At 38.1% G+C, this 22273-nt stretch overlaps 1 protein-coding gene across 1 annotated transcript in view; it reads left to right on the forward strand.

The window, feature by feature from the left end:
- The window catches only part of MEIKIN (meiotic kinetochore factor), a 123537-nt gene extending 103783 nt beyond the window's left edge, over positions 1–19754 (forward strand). The window contains exons 13-14 of the mRNA XM_069591595.1: positions 10596–10716; positions 19613–19754. Of these exons, the coding sequence (XP_069447696.1) occupies positions 10596–10716; positions 19613–19644 (153 nt within the window). The 3' untranslated portion in view covers positions 19645–19754. The remainder of the gene's footprint in view (positions 1–10595; positions 10717–19612) is intronic.
- The last annotated feature ends 2519 nt before the right edge of the window (positions 19755–22273 follow it).

Here is a 22273-nt window from a genome sequence, read left to right on the forward strand (position 1 = left end):
ATTCCTATGTATTTTATTCTCTTTGATGCAGTTTTAAACAGGATTTTTTTCTTTCCATTATTTCATTATTTTTGTATAGAAATAAAAATCTGTTCTATAAAAAACAGGTTTCTGTGTTTTAATCTCACATAATGCAACTTTCAAAGAAGGCAATGGCAACCCACTCCAGTACTCTTGCCTGGAAAATCCCGTGGACAGAGGAGCCTGGTAGGCTGCAGTCCATGGGGTCACTAAGAGTCGGACATGACTGAGTGAATGGAATTGGTGTGAGTGGGCATCTTTGTCTTGTTTCTCACTTTAGAGGAAAGACTTTCAGCTTTTTACCATTGAATATGATATTGAGTGGGCTTGTTATAAATGACTTTAAGTAAGTTGAGAGTTTTTGATGAGAGTTTTTATCATGAATGGATGTTGATTTTTGCCAAATGTTTTTTCTGCATCTGTTTAGATGATGACATGATTTTTATCCTTATTTTGGTTACTGTGCTGTATCACACTGATTAATTCATGAATGATAAACTGTTTTCATGACCCTAGACTAAAATCCAAATCCTAGACTAAATTGATCATGGTATATGATTCTTTTTATATATTGTTGGATTTGGTTTGCTAAAATTTTGTTGAGGATTTTTGCTTCTGTATTCATCAAGGATACTAGTCTGTAATTTTCTTTTTTTTTTGAAGTGTTTATCTAGTTTTGGTGTCAGGGCAACGGGGGCCTTATAATAGAATGAATTTGGGAGTATTCATTCCTCTTCAATTGTTTTGAATAGTTTGAGAAGGATAACTATTAGTTCTTTGTATGTTTGGTAAAGTTCCCTTGTGCAGCTGTCTTGTCCTAGATTTTTGTTATCAAACAAAAGCTTTTTAAATAAAAGGTATGTCACTTCTAATGATTTGTTTTTTTTTTTAAGTTATTTGTTTCATTTTGGTTCAGCCTTGGCAAGTTGTTTGCTTCTGTAAATTTGTTAATTTCTTCCAGGTTGTTCAATTTGTGGGCATACTAACTGTTCATTCAGTTCAGTTCAGTTCAGTTCAGTTGCTCAGTTGTGTCCGACTCTTTGCAACCCTGTGGGTACTGCTGGAGTCCAGCTCTAGCAGCCAGGGAATCAGCCTGAAGGGATGAGCGGTGTCAGCAAGTGACGATGCAGCCTCTCATTCAGCTTTCTTGGACTGCATGTTTATTTCAAGCTTTAGGTTCTCTTTTATACTTTGACAAAAGCATTAGGTCAGAGGTTTGACATTTTCAATTTCCCCTCACCCACATTTATTGTCTCCATAAATCATTGTTGCCCTTCAAGCAGAGTTTCTGCTTCAGTGGTTCTCTCAGAATTGTGTTTACTTTAGCTTGTGATTACATTGTAACTTGTGCTTATATCTGGGCTGCATACCACAAACCTCAGTTTATTTCTTATCTTTCTAAATCCTGTTTGCCCCTAGTGTCCTGATCTCACTATCTCTTAAGAAGGCTTCCAGCTATTAATATCTCTAAAATTCCTAATCTCTATAAGCTATAGTAAAATATGCTAACATTACAACATTCCTTAAATCTTAAGCTTCTAACTATTTTTAATTATTCCTAAGCCCTGAATTCAGCAGACTCCTTTGCTATATACATTTCCTTCACAAATAAGTTTCAGATAACAATCCTTCCTATGACCTCAAGCTGCAGCCTACGTGCTCATCCTGGAACACTTTTGTAAAGATCCTTGAACAAATGACAATGATTAACTTTATGAATTATTCTCTGAGCACAACTGCAGAAGGCTTTGTGCCTTCTCATGCTTCTTTCAAGAGCAATAAGCACCTTAATATTCTTTTCAGTCAACTTAGCCAAGGAAAGGAAAAAACAAGTCAGAATCACAAGACCTAGCTCCTTCATCCTGGGTTTGTGCCTGCAGGACAAAGAGAGGGAGTTGGGGCCATGCCTCCATTTTGTCAGTAATGCCTAATGCGGCTCCCAACAGGGTACAGCATGCCAGGCCTCCCTGTCTATCATCAACTCCTGAAGCTTACTCAAACTCAGGTCCATTGAGTCAGTGATGCCATCAAACCACCTCATCCTCTGTTGTCCCCTTCTCCTCCCACCTTCAATCTCCCAGCATCATGGTTTTTTCAAATGAGTCAGTTCTTTGCATCAGGTGGCCAAAGTATTGGAGTTTCAGCTTCAGCATCAGTCCTTCCAATGAATGTTCAGGACTGATTTCTTTTAGAATGGACTGGTTTGATCTCCTTGCAGTCCAAGGGACTCTCAAGAGTCTTCTCCAACACCTCAGTTCAAAAGCATCAATTCTTTGGCACCCAGCTTTCTTATAGTCTAACTCTCACATCCATACATGACTACTGGAAAAACCATAGCTTTGATTAGATGGACCTTTACTGGCAGAGTAAGGTCTCTGCTTTTTAATATGCGGTCTAGGTTGGTCATAACTTTTCTTCCAAGGAGCAAGCGTCTTTTAATTTCAAGGGTGCAATCACCATCTGCAGTGATTTTGGAGCCCCCCAAAATACAGTCTGTTTCTATTTCTATTGCTTCTCCTGTTCATAGTATTATGGGTTTTTTTTCTTTTTATGTCTCTGTGGTATCAGTTATTATTTCTACTCTTTCATTATTTATTTTGAGGCAGAGGCCTCTTCTTGATGAACTCAGCTAAAAAGTTTATCAATTTTATCTTTTTTAAAAAACAGCTCTTGGTTTTATTGATCTTTTTTTATCTCTGTTTTTACTCATTTCGTCTCATCTTTATTATTTACTTCCTTCAGCTGTTTTTGGGCTTTGCCTTTTCTTCTTTTTTAAATCTTTTTTTTCTTTTACATTTCAAAATCTTTAAATAAAGAGTGAAATTTTTAAATATTTATTTATTTATTTATGTCTGCATTGCCGTACATGGGTTTATTCTACTTGCAGTGAGTGGGGGCTGGTGTCTAGTTGTGGTTTTGTAGACTTCTCACTGCAAGGGCTTCTCTTGTTATGGAGCACGAGCTCTAGGATAAGTGGGCTTCAGTAATTGTGGCTCATGGGCTCTAGGTGGGCTCAGTAGTTGTGGCACACATGCTTAGCTGTCCTGCAGTATGTGGAATCTTCCCTGACAAGGGATTAAACTGTATCCCCTGCATTGGCAGGAGGATTCTTTACTATTGGATCACCAAGGAAGTCCTTTAATTCTTTTAAGTGAAAGATTACATTGTTTATTTGAGATTTTTCTTATTTCTTGAGGAAGGCCTTTATTGCTATAAATTTCCCTCATATAGATGTTTTTTGTTGCATCTAATTGGTTTTGGGAAATTGTTTCCATTTAATTTGTCTTGAGATTTTTTTTGGTCTTCTCTTTGATTTCATAATTGACTCACTGGTTTAGTAACGTGTTGTTTAGTCTCCACGCATTTGTTCTTTCTCCATTTTTCTTTCTATAGTTGATTTCTATTTATATACCATTGTAATTGGGAAAAAAATGCATGATATAATTTCTGTCCCTTTAAATTTTTTCAGGCTTCTTTTGTGGCCCAGTACGTGATTTATCCTGGAGCACTTGCTATATGCACTCAAAAAGAATGTGTATTCTGCTGTTTGGGGATTTAATATCCTATAAATGTCTATTAAGTACACCTGGTCCATTAGGCCATTTAAGACCACTGTTTCTTTATTGATTTTCTGTAAGGATGATCTGTCCATTGATGTCAATGGGATGTTAAAAGTCCTCTTCTATTAATATTACTGTATTATTGCCAATTTTCCCCTTTATGCCTGTTAGTTATGTCTGCTTATATATTTAGGTGCTCCTGTATGGGTTTGTATATGTTAATGATATAATATCATCTTTTTGTATTGTTTCCTTTATCATTATACATGATAATTAATCCTTTTTTTAGTATAGCATTTGTTTTAAAATCTTTCATCTGATATGAATATTACTACCCCTACATTCTTGCTGTTTGCATGAAATATTTTTTCTATCCCCTCACTTTCAGTCTGTGTGTGTCTTTAACACTGAAGTGAGCCTCAGGTAGGCAGCATATTGAAGAGACTTTATTATTTCAATCATCCACCCTGTGTCTTTTGGCTGGCACATTTCACTGACATATGAAGTAATTATTATAGGTATGTACTTATTACCATTTTATTACTTTTTTACAGTTGTTTCCGTAGTTGCTTTCTGTTCATTTTTTTCTTCTTTTTGTTTCTACCATTATATTTTGATGATTTTCTTTAGTGGTGTTTTTGGTACATTTCTTTTTGGTTTCTCTGTCCATTGTAGGTTTCTGATCTGTGGTTATCCCTGGAGAAGGAAATGGAACCCACTCCAGTATTCTTGCCTGGACAATCCCATGGACAGAAGAACCCGGAGGGCTACAGTCCACGGGGTTGCAGAGAGTCACACATGCCTGAGCAACTAGCACTTTACCGCAGAAATAATATTGACCTATAATTATATCGATTTGTTTTAAATTTGTATTCATTTAAGTTCAAACACATTCTGAAAGATCTAAATTTTTTTTACTCTTCTCCCCAACATTGTGTTTTTGATGTCATATTTTGCATCTTCGTGTTTATCTTTTTGCTGATAATTGTAGTTGTAGTTGCTTTTACCATTATATTTTGTCTTTTAATCTGCACACTGGCTTAATTAAGTAATCTTCACTGCTTGCTATGTATCTGTCTTTCCTACTGGAATTTTCTCTTTCCTCTAGATTCTTACTTCTTTTTCATTTAGAGACCTTTCAACATTTCTTTTAGGGTAAGTTTAATATTGGTAAATTCTTACTGCTTTTCCTTGTCTGAGAAGATCTTTTTCTCTCTTTCTATTGTAAATGATAATCTTGCTGAGTAAAGTATCCTTGGTTGCAGGGTTTTTTTCCTTTTAAGACTTTGAAAATATAATGCTGCTCTCCTCTGACCTGCAAAGTTTCTGCAAAGAAATCAGGGGATAGCTGAATGGAAATTCACTTGTGTATGACTCTTTTGTTTTTCTCTTGCTACATTTGAAATTCTCTCTTTAACTTTTGCCATTTTAGGTATGACATGTCCTGGCAAGGGTCTGTTTGAGTTCATCTGGGTGAACTGCCCATCTGGGCAAACCCAGTGACTCTGCTGTCGTCAGAAATCTAGACTGCTTCTGGGGTACTGCTTGAGTAAGCACCAGCAGCCGCCGCCACTGTCCCACCTAGGCTCTACCCTAGAACTGGGTCACCTTTGCATCCCAAGGTGGAGTCTTTTCCCCTGTGCTGGCTGTCACAGATCCAGTACCACTCTGTGACATGGAGTGAGCTGGACCAGGGTGCTCACTTGACTCAACTGGAGAGTACTGTGAGGCAGTTGTTGGAAACCCAGCACTTGCTGGGGCAGACCTTTGTCTTCCCTGCCTGGCATCAAGCCAGTTCCCGCACACTCCTCATGAGTGAAGTCCAGGTTTCTCCAACCTTCCTATCTCTTCCAGTGGTTCTCCAACCAGCCAAAGGGACCAAATGACTAGGTTCTCCCAAGAAGACTCTGGTACTGTTCCATATCAGAAGGATGGAAAATGAATACTGGGCAGGAAAATTATAGATGTCCACCTCAGAGTATAAATTTTACATTAGAATAGGCTTCTGTATAAACTTTATTTAAAATATGAGGTGCCCTTCATACATATGTATCTCTGCTTCTGAATTCTAAGAGATAAGATATGTTTGAAAGAAATGGCATTTCTTTAATCTAGAGATGGTCTGCTTGATGGGATATTGTCAAAATTAACTGACAATTACTATTAAATTACCAGTGGCATTTTCCACAGCACTTTTGGTACTTGCTTTTTTGTTGTTATAATGAAATTATAGGAAGATGTGAAGTGTATTTTGTCACTATTTCTGCTTAGAACTATTCTGAGCTGAATCTTAAAGAATGACTCTGACACTGACCTTGACCCTGATCATTTAACCCACTATTTTGTTGTTCTTATTTGATGAGAATCTTGTAGATCTAATTGATGATCTCATCCTCCTAAGATCTGTATCTGTTTCTACTACAACAGGCGTGGTCCAGGTTGTGTATCAATTTAGGACCTCTCTGCCCCCCTTTAGTGATTCTGGTTTTGTGTCAGAATCTCATGTTCAGCATTCCCTTCTTTCTGTTAGCCCCTTACTGAGCCAGTCACTATGTCCAGGGGCATAGAATACATCGATTGTTTAGACTGGGTCTTGTGACCATGTTGATGCTTCGAAGTATTATCAGTGGTGCCGGGAAAACTGGAAAACTACATGTAAAAGAATTAAATTTGAATATTCTCTAACACCATGCACAAAATAAACTAAAAATGATTTAAAGACCAAAATGTAAGATCAGATACTATAGAATTCCTAGAGTAAAACACAGGCAGAATACTCTTGACATAAGTTGTATTTATGTCTTTTTGGATCCTCTCCTAGAGTAATGGAGATAAGAACAAAAAAAAAAATTGGGATCTAATTAAACTTAAAAGCTTTTTGCACAGCTAAGGAAACTATAAACAAAACGAAGAGATAACCCAAAAAATGAGAGAAGGTGTTTGCAAATAATGAAGTGACAAGGGATTAATCTCCAAAATATAAAAACAGCTCACACAGCTCAATATCAAAAAACAAAACAACCCAATCAAAAAATGGGCAGAAAACCTAAACAGACTTTTCTCAAAAGAAGATATATGGGTGACTATAAAGCACATGAAAAGATGTTCCATATCACTAATTAGAGAAATGCAAATCAAAACTACAATGAAACCCTCCTACATTGTTGCTGCTGCTGCTGCTAAGTCGCTTTGGTCGTGTCCAACTCTGTGCGACCCCATAGACGGCAGCCCACCAGGCTCCCCTGTCCCTGAGATTCTCCAGGCAAGAACACTGGAGTGGGCTGCCATTTCCTTCTCCGATGCATGAAAGTGAAGAGTGAAAGTGAAGTCGCTCAGTCGTGTCCAACTCTTAGCGACCCCATGGGCTGCAACCTACCAGGCTCCTCCATCCATGGGATTTTCCAGGTAAGAGTACTGGAGTGGGATGCCATTGCCTTCTCCCCCCACATTGTTGATGAAAATCTAAATTGATATAGCCACTATGGGGAACAGTATGGAGTTTCCTTTAAAAACTAAAAATAGAGCTCCCATATGATCCTACAGAAAGTGAAGAATAAAGAAGAATAAAGATAAAGAAGAACCTCTTGATGGAAGTGAAAGGGGAGAGTGAAAAAGTTGGCTTAAAGCTCAATATTCAGAAAACTAAGACCAAGGCATCTGGTACCATCACTTCGTGGCAAATAGATGGGGAAACAATAGAAACAGTAACAGACTTTATTTTGGGGGGCTCCCAAATCACTGCAGATGGTGACTGCAGCCTTGAAATTAAAAGACACTTGCTTCTTGGAAGAGAAGTTATGACCAACCTAGATGGCATATTAAAAAGCAGAGACATTACTTTGCCAACAAAGGTCCATCTAGTCAAAGCGATGGTTTTTCCAGGAGTCATGTACAGATGTGAGAGTTGAACTATAAAGAAAGCTGAGCACTAAAGAATTTATGCTTTTGAACTGTGGTGTTGGAGAAGACTCTTGAGAATCCCTTGGACTGCAAAGAGATAAGACCAGTCCATCCTAAAAGAAATCAGTCCTGAATATTCATTGGAAGGACTGATGCTGAAGCTGAAACTCTAATACTTAGGCCACCTGATGTGAAGAACTGACTCATTTGAAAAGACCCTGATGTGGGGAAGGATTGAAGGCAGGAGGAGAAGGGGATGAAAGAGGATGAGATGGTTGGATAGCATCACCGACTCAATGGACATGAGTTTGAGTAAGCTCAGGGAGTTGGTGATGGACAGGGAAACCTAGCATGCTGAAGTCCCTGGGGTTCCAAAGAGTCAGACATGACTGAGCGAGTGAACTGAACGAATGATCCTACAATTCCACCCCTGGGCATATGCCTAGAGCAAGCTATAATTTGAAAAGATACATGCATCCCAGTGTTCATTGCAGCACTATTTACAGTAGCTAGACATTAAGTAACTTAAATGTCCAACTTATGGTTGCCCAGGGGAAGATGAATGAATAAAGAAGATGTGGTATATTTATACAATGGAATATAACTTGGCCATTAAAAAGAACGAAATAGGCAGAAGACCTAAATAGACATTTCTCCAAAGAAGACACACAGATGGCTGACAGGCACATGAAAAGATGTTCAACATCACTAATTATTAGAGAAATACAAACGCAAAGACTACAGTGAGGTATCACCTCACACCAGCCAGAATTGATATCAAAAAATCCACAAACAATAAATCTTGGAGAGGGTGTGGAGAGAGGGAACCCTCCCTCACTGTTGTGAATGCATGTTCAGTTGCTTCCATTGTATCCCACTTTATGTGACCCTATGGACTGTAGCCCTCCAGGCTTCTCTATCCATAGGATTCTCCAGGCAAGTATACTGGAGTGGGTTGTCATGCCCTCCTCCAGGGATCTAACCCATGTCTCGTGTGTCTCTTGCATTGGTAGACAGGTTCTTTACCACTAGTACCAGCTGGGAAGCCACCCCTCAATGTTCTTGGGAATGTAAATTGGTACAGCCACTGTGGAGAACAGTATGGTGATTCCTTAAAAACTAAAAATAGAGCCACCATATGACCCTGAAGTTCTACTCCTGGGCGTATATCTGGAGAAAAACATGATCTGAAAGGATACATGCACCCCAGTGTTCACTGTAGCACTGTTTACAATAGCCAATACATGGAATCAACCTAAATAGCCATAAACAGAGGAATGGATAAAGATGTGATACATATATACGATGGAATATTACTCAGCCATTAAAAAGAATGAAATAATGCCATTTGCAGCTACATGGATGGACCTAGAGATTGTCACACTGAGTGAAGTAAGTCAGACAAAGAAGGAGAAATCTCATATGATATCCCTTATGCTGCTGCTGCTGTCACGTCAGTCATGTCCGACGACTCTGTGTGACCCTGTAGATGGCACTCCACCAGGATCCTCCGTCCCTGGGATTCTCCAGGCAAGAACATTGGAGTGGGTTGCCATTTCCTTCTCCAATGCATGAAAGTGAAAAGCGAAAGTGAAGTCGCTCAGTTGTGTCCGACTCTTTGTGACCCCATGGACTGTAGCCTACCAGGCTCCTCCATCCATGGGATTTCCCAGGCAAGAGTACTGGAGTGAGTTGCCATTGCCCTCTCTGGACATCCCTTATATGTGGAATCTAAAAATAAATGATACACATAAACTTACTTAAAAAACAGACTCACAAACTCAGAGAAGGAATTTATGGTTGCCAGGGGAAGGATGGGGGGAGGGATAGTTAGGGAGTTTGGGATGAACATGTACACACTGCTACATTTAAAATGGATAACCAATAAGGACCTACTGTATAGCACATGGAACTCTGCTCAATGTTATGTGGCAGCCTGGATGGGAGGGGAGTTTGGGGGAGAATGGATACATATATGTGTAAGGCTGAGTCCCTTTACTGTTCACCTGAAACTATCACACTATTGTTAATCGGCCAATATGTTATTGGTTAATATGCCAATAGAAAATAAAAAACATTTTAAAAAGAATGAAATAATGCCATTTGCAGTAACATTAATGGACCTAGAGATTATCATACAAAGTGAAGTAAGCCAGACAGAGAAAGACAAACATCATATGATATCACTTACATGCGGAATCTAAAACAGTGATAAAGATGAACTTATTTACAAAACAGAAAGAGACTCACAGATGTAGAAAAGACAAATTTATGGTTACCAGTGGTTAAAGGGGGTGAGAGGAGGGACAAATTAGGAAGTTGGGGTAAACATATATACAGTACTAAATATATAAAATAGACAACCAATAAGGACCCACTGTAAAGCACTAGGAAGTATATTCAATATTTTGTAAAAACCTATAAGGGAAAAGAATCTGAAAAGGATTCTATACTATATATATATATTCCTTTTCAGGTTCTTTTCTGTACTATGTACTTTTCTGTGCTGAATCACTGTACTGTATACCTAAAACTAACATGTTATTGTAAATAACTATACTTCAACTTTTTAAAAAGTTATAAAAGTAACCACTAGAAAGACTAAACATTAGTGCTTTGGGGGAAGAGATGTAAAGTGGTATATAAGGCTTATTTAATTTAATCCATCAATTATAGAATAAATAAATATCTTCATAAAATTTCCAAAAAATTAACTGAGTTAGGAAATCAAGGAATCTATTGTTTGACTCATACTTAAATTCATGTTTTAATTCAGTAAATCCTATAAACTTTCTCTTCAACTTTGGAGTGCTTGAATCTCAACTCTACCATTACTTTTCTCTATGTTTTTTAAATAAGTTATCCAGCCTCTCTGAACTTGTTTCCTTGTTTTACAAATGGGAATAATATAATCTCCTTTGCTGGTTCTTGTGAATATTAAATAAGCAAATGTTTTAAAACCAATTATATAGTGTCTGGAGTGAAGTAAGCACTTCCTAAATGCTTTATATTGTGAATGTCCATGAAATATATCAATATTGAGACTATTTGTCTTTGAAATAAAACAATCTATAGGTTTATTACCTGAAAAAATTATGTAATATGTTTTTTCAGGTTCCTTCAAATGCATCAGAAATATGTTATATTATTAAAGCATCACCAGGAACTAGACAAGTGGAAAGTAAAGGAATTATTGTAAAGAAGAAATATTCTCTTCCTAAAGATATACCTCAAGGTACTATAATATGAATGTAGAACCTACTTTTTGAAAGATACAAACAATTTTTTCATTGTAAATTCCTTATGTACCCAGGAATTAGTTATAAATTGTGTTCTGAGAGTTCTTCCATGAAGTGGAAATGGTAAAATTATTAAAAAGCTTGGTCAGTTTTCAGAACCTGAATAAAATAGGTTTTTGAAAGTCTATTACTGTCATCTCTTAAAAAATTAGGTTATGCCATTGATTTAAAGTGTATTTATCTAGTATCCTTCCTCTTATACTGGTACCAAGTAATGGAGAGGAATTCAATCTCTCAAGGCTTCTACGCTCCAAATTTAGATTTTTCTGTACTTCTCTCACTGCATATCAGACAGAATCTCTAATTACTCAATGAAGCTTGGGAACCTTTGAAAGGTAAGCAAGCAGTAAAGAAACTGAAACTTAATAGGTTATGTATAACTTGATCCTTGTCCCTGTTTCCTCCACAGAACATGCCCAGAGTACTCCTGAAGTCCACAGAGATCTTTTTCATTAAGTTCCTTGACTACTTGCTTTAGTGATGCTCATTTGACACTTAATAATATACTACTGGGCTTCCCTGGTGACTCAGATGGTGAAGAATCTGCCTGCAGTGCAGGAGACCTGGGTTCAATTCCTGGGTTGGGAAGATCCCCCGGTGAAGGGAATGGCTACCCATGCCAGTATTCTTCCCTGGAGAATTCCATAGATTGAGGAGCCTGGCAGTCTGCCTGACATAATTCATAATGCTAACTTTTTATATTCTTTGGGTTATGAAGTTTCAAATGACAGATATCACATAATAGACTTCTTTCTACCTCAATCTCTGATAACTTTGCAAAGTGGTAGGGAATAGTAGATGCTGTATCAATCAGGGTTCTATCAAAGAAACAGAACAAGTGGTATATATAGAGAGACACATATATGTATAGGTATATAAAGAGATTTATTTTACAGAATTGACTTATGCAATTGGAAGTTCTGATTGCAACCTGTAGGGCAGGCTAAAAACTCTTGGGCAGGAGCCAATGATACGGTAAGTCTTCTTTCTTCAGAGAAACTTCAGTTTTGTTCTTAAGGCCTTTCAGTTGATTATATGAGGCCTACCCACATTATCAAGGATAATCTCCTTTACTTAAAGTTATTTATTACATATGTTAACCATAATACCTTTGTAGCAGCACCAAGATTAGTATTTAATTTAATTAGGTAATGTTACCTAGCCAAGTTGATGCATACAACTTACCATCACAGTCCACTCCATGTCAACTATGCATTCATACACATCTCCTTAAACCATATTTAATGTCTAAATAAAGACAATAACAAAGTAATACTTCTGCCTAACATACTAAAGCTACTCTAAATAAAACCGAAAATGTGATCACTCCTTCCCCAGAAGAGGATAAAGTCCTTGGGTGATGTTTGTTTTTCTCCTTGATATCCTGTAACTTAGGTACTATGACATAAAGTTAAGTGCTATTAATAAAACTTATGTTACATGATATAGGCATGAAAGAGGGAAGAAAACAAAGATATTTGCTTAACTAGTGGTGTGGTCATAACAGGTACTTATAACTACCTTCTTCCACTACTTATTTCATACTACCTCTACCATCTGCAACCACCTCAGCTGGGTGTGGTTCTTTTACTGGTCAGGTGACACAACCCTCATTTCTGAAGGGCCTGTGCCATCAGTAGTCCCAGTTAGATTGTGTTATTATAGTCCTTAATGATGGAGCATGGTAGTACTAAGAGATGCTCTTAGTACTGCCAGGCTCCTCTGTCCATGGGATTCTCCAGGCAAGAATACTGGAGTGGGTTGCTATTTCCTTCTCCAGGGGAACTTCTAAACCCAGGAATTGAACCCAGGTCTCTCCCACATTGCAGACAGATGCTTTACTGACTGAGCTACACCAGGAAGCCCAGAGATGCTCTAAATGATCTCCTATATTCCAGACATCCTCTTCCTTACCTCCATCATGGCACAGTAGTCCGATTTCCCCTTGGTAGTCAGGATCAATCACCCCAGCCAGCACAAAGAAGTTTCTTCTTTGCCTGTTGACTCAGAGGTGTGAGAAGCCCAAAGTGGCTAGGTGGCTGTCTTAATTTCCAGTTCAATAGAATCATTGTTCTGACTCCTGGTAACAGCATTTCTCCCTTTTGAACTAAGACATCTAGACCTGTACAGCATAAAGTTACGGCCACAGGAGGCAAAAATTCTCCTAGTGGGTCACAAGGTTGAATGGTCTCACTTCCATTTCTACCACTTGATTCCTGGGCCTGTGAATCATGGTTATGGGGAAACAGTACCACCATACATTGGATGCTGAATCAGAGCATACACAGCCTTAGGCAGAACGTTGCCCCAGATCTGCAGGTTGATGCCATAATGAATCTTCTAAAGGCCTTTCCACCATTTTGTCAAGCCAGCTGCTTCAGAGTGGTGGGGAACATGATAAGACCAGTAAATTCCAAGAGCTTGGGCCTATTGCCAAACTATTTTTTCTGTGAAGTGAGTTCCGTGATCAGAAACCATGTTTTGGGATAACATGATGGTTTATAAGGCCTTCTGTAAATCCTTGGTTGGTGAGTTTTGGCAGAAGCATTATGTACAGGGAAGGCAAATCCATATCCAGAATAATTGTCTATTCCAGTAAGAATAAAATGTTTCCCCATTCATGATGGAAGTGGACCAATGTACTCAACCCACCACGTAGCTCGCTGACCATTCCAGGGAAAGTAAAAGTCGCTTAGTTGTGTCTGCTCTTTGTGACCCCATGGACTATACAGTCCATGGAATTCTCCAGGCCAGAATACTGGAGTGGGTAGCCTTTCCTCTCTCTAGGGTATCTTCACTAGGTGTTGGTCTTTGCTGCTGACAGATTGGGTACTCAGCAGTGGCTGCAGCCAGGCTGACTTTGGTGAGAAGCAGTCTGTTTTGCTGAGACCATGCATAATCTCTATCCCTGTCACCATGGCCACTTTGTTCATTGCCTTATTGGGTGATAACAGGGGTGCCTGGGGACAGAATCTAACTGGTGTCCACATAACAGGTAATCTTATCCACTTGATTATGAAATTGTCCTCTGCTTAGGTAACATTTGGTGAGTGTTCGTGTGGGATACTGATATTATCATGTTTTTTTGCCCATTCAGAGAGTTCTAGCCTCATACCTCTTCTCATATTTTCTTGTCATCAATTTTCAAATCATGTATCTTCCAAGGACCTGACTACCTAGCCAAATTATTGGTCACAGCCAATGAAAGTGAAAGTGTTAGTTACTCAGTCGTGTCCAATTCTTTGCGACCCCGTGGAGTGTAGCCCCGCCAGGCTCCTCTGTTCATGGGACTCTCCAGGCAAGAATACTGGAATGGGTAGCCATTACCTTTTCCAGGGGATCTTCTTGACCTAGGGATAAAAACCCAGGTCTCCTGCATTGCAGGCAGCTTCTTTACCATCTGAGCCACCTCGTATATAATCACACATTTGGCCATTTCTTCCAATAAAGTGAATAACCGGATTTAGTCCTTGAAGCTCTGCCCACTTGAAGGATATTCCTTCACCAATTTCCTTCAGGGATGTCCCAGAAAGAAACGATAGGTGCTAAAGCTGTCCACTTTCAGGTGGTGTCTGCATATCATGGAGAACCATCTGTAGATGAAGCCTGAGCTTTCTTTTCCTCAGTTACCTGTCCAGAACTCCCTATGATACCATTAAAGCAAGCAGGGAAAGAGAAGATAAAGTATCAGGAATAATGGACATGGCGTGTGGCTCACTTCCTCATATAACTTACTTTTGCCTTCAGGGCCTGCTTGAGCCCAATCTCATAAACATGTTTCTATTTGCTAACAGTGTGCTGCTCTTCACACCCAACTTTATGGCTTGGTGCATCAGACAACACACAATTCATGGTGGGCAGCTCAGCTCTGATTGTAACTTGGTGGTCCATGGTTAAGTGTTTGATCTCTACTAAGACTCAGTAGCGGAGCATAAGCTATTTCTCAAAAAAGAGAGTGATTATCCACAGAGGATGGTAGCACTCTGTTGAAAAATCCTCAGGGCCTATACTGTGATTATTCATCTGCAAGCCCCAAACAGCTTCTCTTTTTGCCACTGCCACTTCAAACACCATTTGATCTTCTGGACCATTATGGCACAAGCAGTACAGTAGCCTGGACCTTTTGCAGACTCTTCTCTTTGTTCTGAGACCCCCTCAAAACCAGCAACTTTTTAGGTCACTCAGTAAGTGGGCTGGAGTTGTACACACAAATGAGGGATATATTGACTCCAAAATCTAAAATGGCCATCTACGTATTCTGTCTGGTTTTTGGTTGTTGGAGGGTCCAGATGCAACAATTTATCCTTTACCTTGTAAGGCAGATCTCTCATACCACTGGACCCCTAGAAGTTTCACTGAAATGGAAAGAAACCCAGCAATTCCATTTCCCTGGGCCCTCAGTTCAGTTCAGTTCAGTCGCTCAGTCGTGTCCGACTCTTTGTGCCCTAGAGACCCAGAATTTCTATTCTGAGGAATATATCCATTGTAGTGTGTACATATATTCCTCATAAGAAATATACTATAATGTTCATAGCAGCACTATTAGTAACACCTTCAAACCAGAAACTATTTGAATATGCCTATCAACAGTAGAATGGATAAATAAACTGTGATATAGTCACTGATTAAAGAGCTATATAATACTGAGAATCAACAGTATACAGTTACTTGCAAGAGTATTGATGAGTCCCACATAAGAAGCCAAACACAATAGAGTACATTTAATATCACTTATATTTAGTACAAAACTAGGCAAAAATAAACTATGATGGAAATCACTATGGTAGATGTCCTTGTCAGGGAGCTGGTATTAATTGGAAAGAGTTATAAGAGGGAATTCTAGGGTCCTGGTAGTGTTCTGTTTCATTATCCCAATGGTAGTTATATGGATGTGTTAAGTTTCTGAAGGCCCAAGAAGCTGTATAGTACTTTTCTGTGTGTATGTAAATTGATAAAAAATTGATAAATTGATATCAGTAAATTGATAGAACATTAAAATAATCTCTTAGCTTGATCTTTTTGGCCTGTCATAATAATTCATCAGGCAATGTCATAATTCAGGGTTTAATTATGCAACAAACCAAAACTAAATTGTGTCTAGGAGGTTCTTTCTAGTGTTAAGACAAAATTTTTTAGTTTAATTCAGAGTCCCACTGATGCATATTGAACCAGTTGTGCCACCTCCTGGCTTCTTTCTAGGCTCTCATCTCATACAGCAGCCTCCATATTTAAGTAATTCCCTTTCAACCTCTGGGCACTTGTCTCTGTCTTTCCTTTTGTAAAAATAGCAAGGCCCCAAGCTAACTGTGAGCATGTTATTTTAAACATGCAGCAGCCTATTTTTAGTCCTGGCATTTAACAGTTTAGCTAGTTTGGCAGTAATCTAATCAGGGACAGAACGAAGCTCACTTTTGATGGTCTAGGACCCCTGCTCAGTATGCTGCCTGTTCATTTATAACTGGTATTATGCTGATTACAGAAAAAAATTGGTGAAAGTAAGCCATGAGTCCAAAACAGATATGGTTGAAGAGGTGGTGTGGGTAAGTAGAGATCTGAGAATGGTTACAGACAGACAGATAGAAGAGGCCTTATAAAACATCCAGTCCAAGGCTTCTCATTGTGTGGTCCTCTGACTACCTGTACCAGAATCACTGTAGACCTGATAAATTATAATCTCTAGAGATATGGCACAAGTATCTACAATTTGATGAGCTTTCTATGTGATCCCAATAAGCACTAAAATTTGAGAACCACACGATAATCTAGTTTGTTTTACTCATTTTGCATACAACAAAAATGACCTGGCTATATTGATTAGTAACTTGTCCAAGGTCACACAGGTAGTTACTGGCAGAATCAGAACTAGAACTTAACTTTCCTGGTTCTTGCTAAGTTTGACTGTTGTTGTTTAGTAGCTAAGTTATGTCCAATTCTTTGTGACCCATGGACTGCAGTACACCAGGCTTCCCTGTCTTTCATTATCTCCCAGAGTTTGCTCAAACTCATGTCCATTGAGTCAGTGATTCCATCCAACCATCTCATCCTCTGTCACCCCCTTCTCCACCTGCCCTCAGTCTTTCCTAGCATCAGAGTCTTTTCCAATTTTGCATCATGGGCCAGAGGGGAGCTTCAGCTTCTGCATCAGTCCTTCCAATGAGTATTCAGAGTTGATTTCCTTTAGGATTGACTGGTTTGATCTTCTTGCTGTGCAAGGGACTTTCAAGAGTTCTCCAGCACCACAATTTGAAAGCATTAATTTTTCAGTGCTCAGCCTTCTTTATGGCCCAACTCTCACATCCATTCGTGACTACTGGGAAAACCATAGCTTTGACTATATGGACCTTTGTTGGGAAAGTGATGTCTGTGCTTTTTAATTTGCTGTATAGTTTGTCGTAGCTTTTCTTCCAAGGAGCAAGCATCTTTTAATTTCATGGCTGTAGTCACCATTTGCAGTGATTTGGGGGCCCAAGAAAATAAAATCTGTCACTGTTTTCACTTTTCCCCCAGCTATTTGCCATGAATGTTGAGTTTGAAGCCAGACTTTTCACTCTCCTCTTTCACCCTCATCAAGAGGCTCTTTAGTTCCTCTTCACTATCTGCCTTTAGCATAGTATCATCTGCATATCTGAGATTATTGATATTTGACTGGGTAGCTGTCATATAGGGAATGTAAGAGTAGATAGGGCTCTGAGTTTCTCAGCTCATCCAGACAGAGCAGTCTTGCTCTTCTTTGCTTTACACATAGGATTTCTATATTCTATTTAAACAGAGACTTAATTTTTTTTAAACCAATAAGAAGAGCCAGCCAATCATTGCTTTATACTGTTACAGTTACAGCAATGGAGGTCTAAGTTATTGTTACTTTAATTCAGCCAACAAGCATGCATTAGGCATTGGATTATTAGCTACGGATATGACTACAGCTTTTGTCCTCTAGAGCTTACAAATTCGTCATGAGGTAGACTTCACAGTCTTCTCTCTAAAGTGATAAGTTAGAAGTGGAGCAAAGCATCCTAGGAGCCCAGGAGAGGATGCTTTTAACTTTGAAGTGTCAGGGAAGACTTCCAAGGTAACAGTACCTTTTGGAAAATCAAACAAAACCTGTAGCTATCCTTAGATTTTGAGATTTTTATTTTCTTCAGAAGATTTTTATTTTCTTCATTTTTTTAACATAAATGATATGTTAAAAATTTATATCTTAAGCTAGTATAGTAACAGCTTTTACCTGGATATATATCTTAAGTGAGAGTTTGAATTTTTAGATAATATTAGCAGGCAGAAGTATCACACAGAAATATGATTAAGTATGGAACCACATTGGAAATTTATAAATTATGCAGATTCCTGTGTCATTGCTTCAGAAGTCTGATTCAAGATTTCTGGGAACTGAGAACCGGTGTAACCTAAAATGTTCATTGATATAATTACCAGGATTTAGTGACTGTTTAGGTACTGGTTCAGGGTAGTGAGAGAGAAGGGCAGTTAGAGGGATGACTCCTAGGTCTCTAGTATTATAAAGTTTTAGAGCTGATATGCTGTAGGTGATGTCAGGGGGAAATATAGAGCATGCCCCTGGATGTATATATAAAGGCCAAGGAGGAGTGGAGGAGACTACATAGTTGGATGGGCTGGTTGCCACTTGGAAAGTTTAAGTTGTATGGAGAGAATGACTGTGGCCCAGTTTCCAAAGTGATCAACAAGTGAGCAAACAGTATCTGAGGTCAGTGAAGATAACAATAAGGAACAGTAGAGGGTAGAATAGCCAGTACTTTCCAAACTTTACTTTACTTGTGACTTGCTTGAGGATCTTATTAAAAATGGAGATTTATGATTCTCTTGGTCTGGAATGGAACCCAAGATTCTACATTTCTAATCAACTCCTAGATGACATTGAAGTTACTGATCCATGGACCACTAAAGATACACATCTCTGGTGCTCAAACAGCTGTACATCAGACTTTCCTGGATATTTGAGTCCCTTATTCAGAGGTTCTGTCCTATTTGGTATGGAGTGTAGCCTGGATATCAGCATTTTTAAAAGCTCAAATAATTCTAAGGTGCAGCAGAGCTTGAAAACCATTGATATAGGCTGATTAGGCCAGGCATAAGGTGTATCACAGTATGAGTGTGACAATGGAAATACATAAAGTTGACTCCACCTGTTATTATCATCTAAAAATTCAAATTCTCACTAAAGATATATATCCAGGTAAAAGTTGTTATTCTGTTAGCTTAAGATATGAATTTATAACATACCAATTATCATTTTTTCTGAAAAAGAAAATAAAAATCTCAAAATCTAAGGATAGCTATAGGTTTTGTTTGATTTTCCAAAAGGTACAAGATATTGGGAAGAAGAAAGTCCTCAGAATCCTGTATTGGAAAGAACCTGGGTTCAGCTACAACAGGTCAGAAGGAGAATGAAAGGAGAGATAGCCTGGAAAAGGAGATTCTGACTAGCTGGAGGCTGTGGAGGACTGGGATGGGAACCACAACTGGATGGATTCCACCAGGTTACCAGGCTGGAGTTAGCAGGCTATGATGGCCACTGACAGCTGTCTTTGCTGGGCTTTCTGTTGGAATGTCAGACAGGTCTCTTTGTGTCTCCAAAGAGAAGTATCCTCAGTATGTCCAGGAGGGAGTGAGCCAGCTTTTCCTTTTTCTTTTTTTCCTTTTTTAATGACCTCTAGATTTGTTTCCTAAGAATTGATGGATTGAAACTAGAGTTGCTTGGACATCAAGTGTTCTCTCCCCTAGGGACTGATTGTTAATAACTATTGGACACATGCTTGTGATGTATATGAAATAATCTATTGTTATTTTTTTCTCCAGATATTATAATAAAAACAAGTAGAAGGATGTAGCACGTGTGGCTGAATTTTCACTGCTTTGAAGACTTGGATGTGAAGTCAAAGTCCGTGAAGCAGAATATCTGCTTGAAATTATATAAAATTAAAAAATCAAAATTCTCTAATTATTTGTGCTATATCTTGATGTTGAAATTCTACTGAGAGTCTTATAAATTACTTTTAATGAGCTGAGAAAGAATCATTCTTCTATCTGCTTCTTAAATATATATATATATATATATATTTGTATTATAAAATAACAAACAGCTTATATTAGAAGACTGTACACTAAATAGATAACTTCAGCTATTTATAAAGATGCAATACCAGGATACCAGGTAACTTCCTTTGATGGTTTTTTCCCAAGTTTATCCTTTGTATGGATTAACAGTAGTAAAATTGTTGATGCTTATATTACAAGCTATTTTTAACAGAACTTAATTGAAACCACATGAGTGAGAGACCTAATTCCAGGTCTGACTGAAAGAAACTCTATACTCAAGGTTTGCTGAAGCAGGGATTGTGTAATACTTTCAATCAATTAGATACTAAGTATTTAATATATTACCTCATCCCAAACAACCTTCTTTAGCTAATACTATCTATCTGTAGGATTTTTTTGAGGGGTAATGTAGCTAATTATGGTATCTTGGAAATGACCTTCCTAAAAAGCAGCAATCCTGTTGTCAGTGAACACAGTATAGTGTATAACTGGTGGTGAGGTTTTAATTCTGATGGTTTTACTAATGTTATTAGACATAAAAGTAAGTGAGGCAAAATTTCAGAGCTGCTTCAGTATGAAAAAAAATTCTAAAATTGAAGAATTAACGGAGGTTACATAACCCATATAATACTCATTTTAAAATAGGAGTCTCATGAAGATATTCTTGTAAATAATTTCACAAGGCCCTAAGCCATTAACAAAAATTACTTGTGATTTTGGTTTCATATTCTAATTTGGAAGTAAAATACAGGAAAGCTGTTAGGAAATATAGAAGAGATCATTAATGATGGAGGTTAGAACCAAATTTAGAACTGATTTCTCAATCAGTACTCAACTAAGTCAGCAACTCTTGTGGTCGTTTTAAAAAGCAGAAATGTGATAAGCAGCGGGGGAATATGAAATTAAATAGAAGGCTTATTCCCTGCATTCAAGGAGTTTATAATCCAAGGGAGACAGGTGAGAATGAGAACAAAGTATTTGATAGTTCCTAAACAGGTGGTAGGTTCTTGTGAGAAAAAATGGTACCTGATTCTTAGACTGGGCCTAGTGGGGCTGGAGGAAATAAACATTTGATAGTTTCATATTGCTGATAAGAAAAATAAAACTATCTTAGAGAGATAAAGACTTGGCCAGGCTGATGTGATTTAGAAAGTGAGATAGCCAGGAAATGAAGGTAGGACTATGTGAATCCACTATTTTTATCAGTTGGAGCACAGGGAAAGGTGGGAGGGAGGAAAGAGTTGCAATTGAAGTTCAAGGCTTACTAGTAAAGGACATAACTTTAGTTATGATTAAGAGGAAGGAAAATAGAATAACCCGACTTGTTATCTGCCAGACGTGAGAAGTTCCAGGAAGATTCCTGTTGGCAAATCCTAGAAGGTTATACTCATAACTTTACACTGGTGGGTAGGCTCCAGACATCTTTCAGTGAACCTCCCTGGAAGACTATCAGGAAAGGAGTTCATATCTTTCTGGGGAGAGTGTCTCCATAGTTTTCATCATATTTTCAAAGTGGTCTATGTTTTTTAAAAGGTTAACAATGGGACTGGGCCACTTTATTTTAGCATACAACTAATTACATTTCATTTCTAAGCACTTAAAATTATATTTTCAAGTTCATGAAAAGAAAAAACAAACCCTCATGTCACAAGTACCCAGAAAATTCAGTTAAAAATTCATGAAAGGCCAAGCAATCATGATGCCTTTTGCATTTAAAAAATGTTAACTAAAGTTTTTTTCACCTTTCCAAGGTTTGTTCAGTTATGAATAGCTTCTTTATCTCATATTGTGCATATAGCACGTATGTTTATATGAGGGTGTGATGCCTAGACTTTCCAGGTAGAAGTTATCTTCAGTCTCTGGCTCTACTATAGCTTTCTAACCTTCATTTAAAAATACTGGATCATCTTATATCTTAAATGCTCCCTTGATTCTATATATTCTTCTACTTATGTAATAATTCCTTACCTGTTTGTATCCATGTTTCCTGAAAAGAGTCCTTTCTGCTTTTTCACTGATTCCCTTCACTGCTCAGTCCTTTCTCCTCTTCCTTCCCCTACCCTCAACACACAGAAAGTCTGGTTTCACCTTGGACCCTTCACTGACACTGGTCCCCTCAAGGCTACTAGGACTCCTTTGATGGAGTATTTCTCAGTTCTCATCTTACCCAGCCTCTCCTAGCTAATGATGTTGTAGGCTATTACTTTCCTCTTGAAATCCTACAGTAAGGAATGACTCCTCTGAAACATTACTCTGCAGGCTTTCATCTCATCTCTTATCTCATCCCATCTTTGATCTCTTTCTCTTCTATTTCTCCTTACTTTCCTTTGTCCGGTCTTTAAATTTTGTTGTTTGAGTTATAATCTAGGACATCTTTTTTTTTTTTTTCCTCTTAGTTTATCTTCATTTGTTGGTCTGCAC

Source organism: Ovis canadensis, chromosome 5, assembly GCF_042477335.2.
Source record: "Ovis canadensis isolate MfBH-ARS-UI-01 breed Bighorn chromosome 5, ARS-UI_OviCan_v2, whole genome shotgun sequence".
NCBI classification, from domain to species: domain Eukaryota; kingdom Metazoa; phylum Chordata; class Mammalia; order Artiodactyla; family Bovidae; genus Ovis; species Ovis canadensis.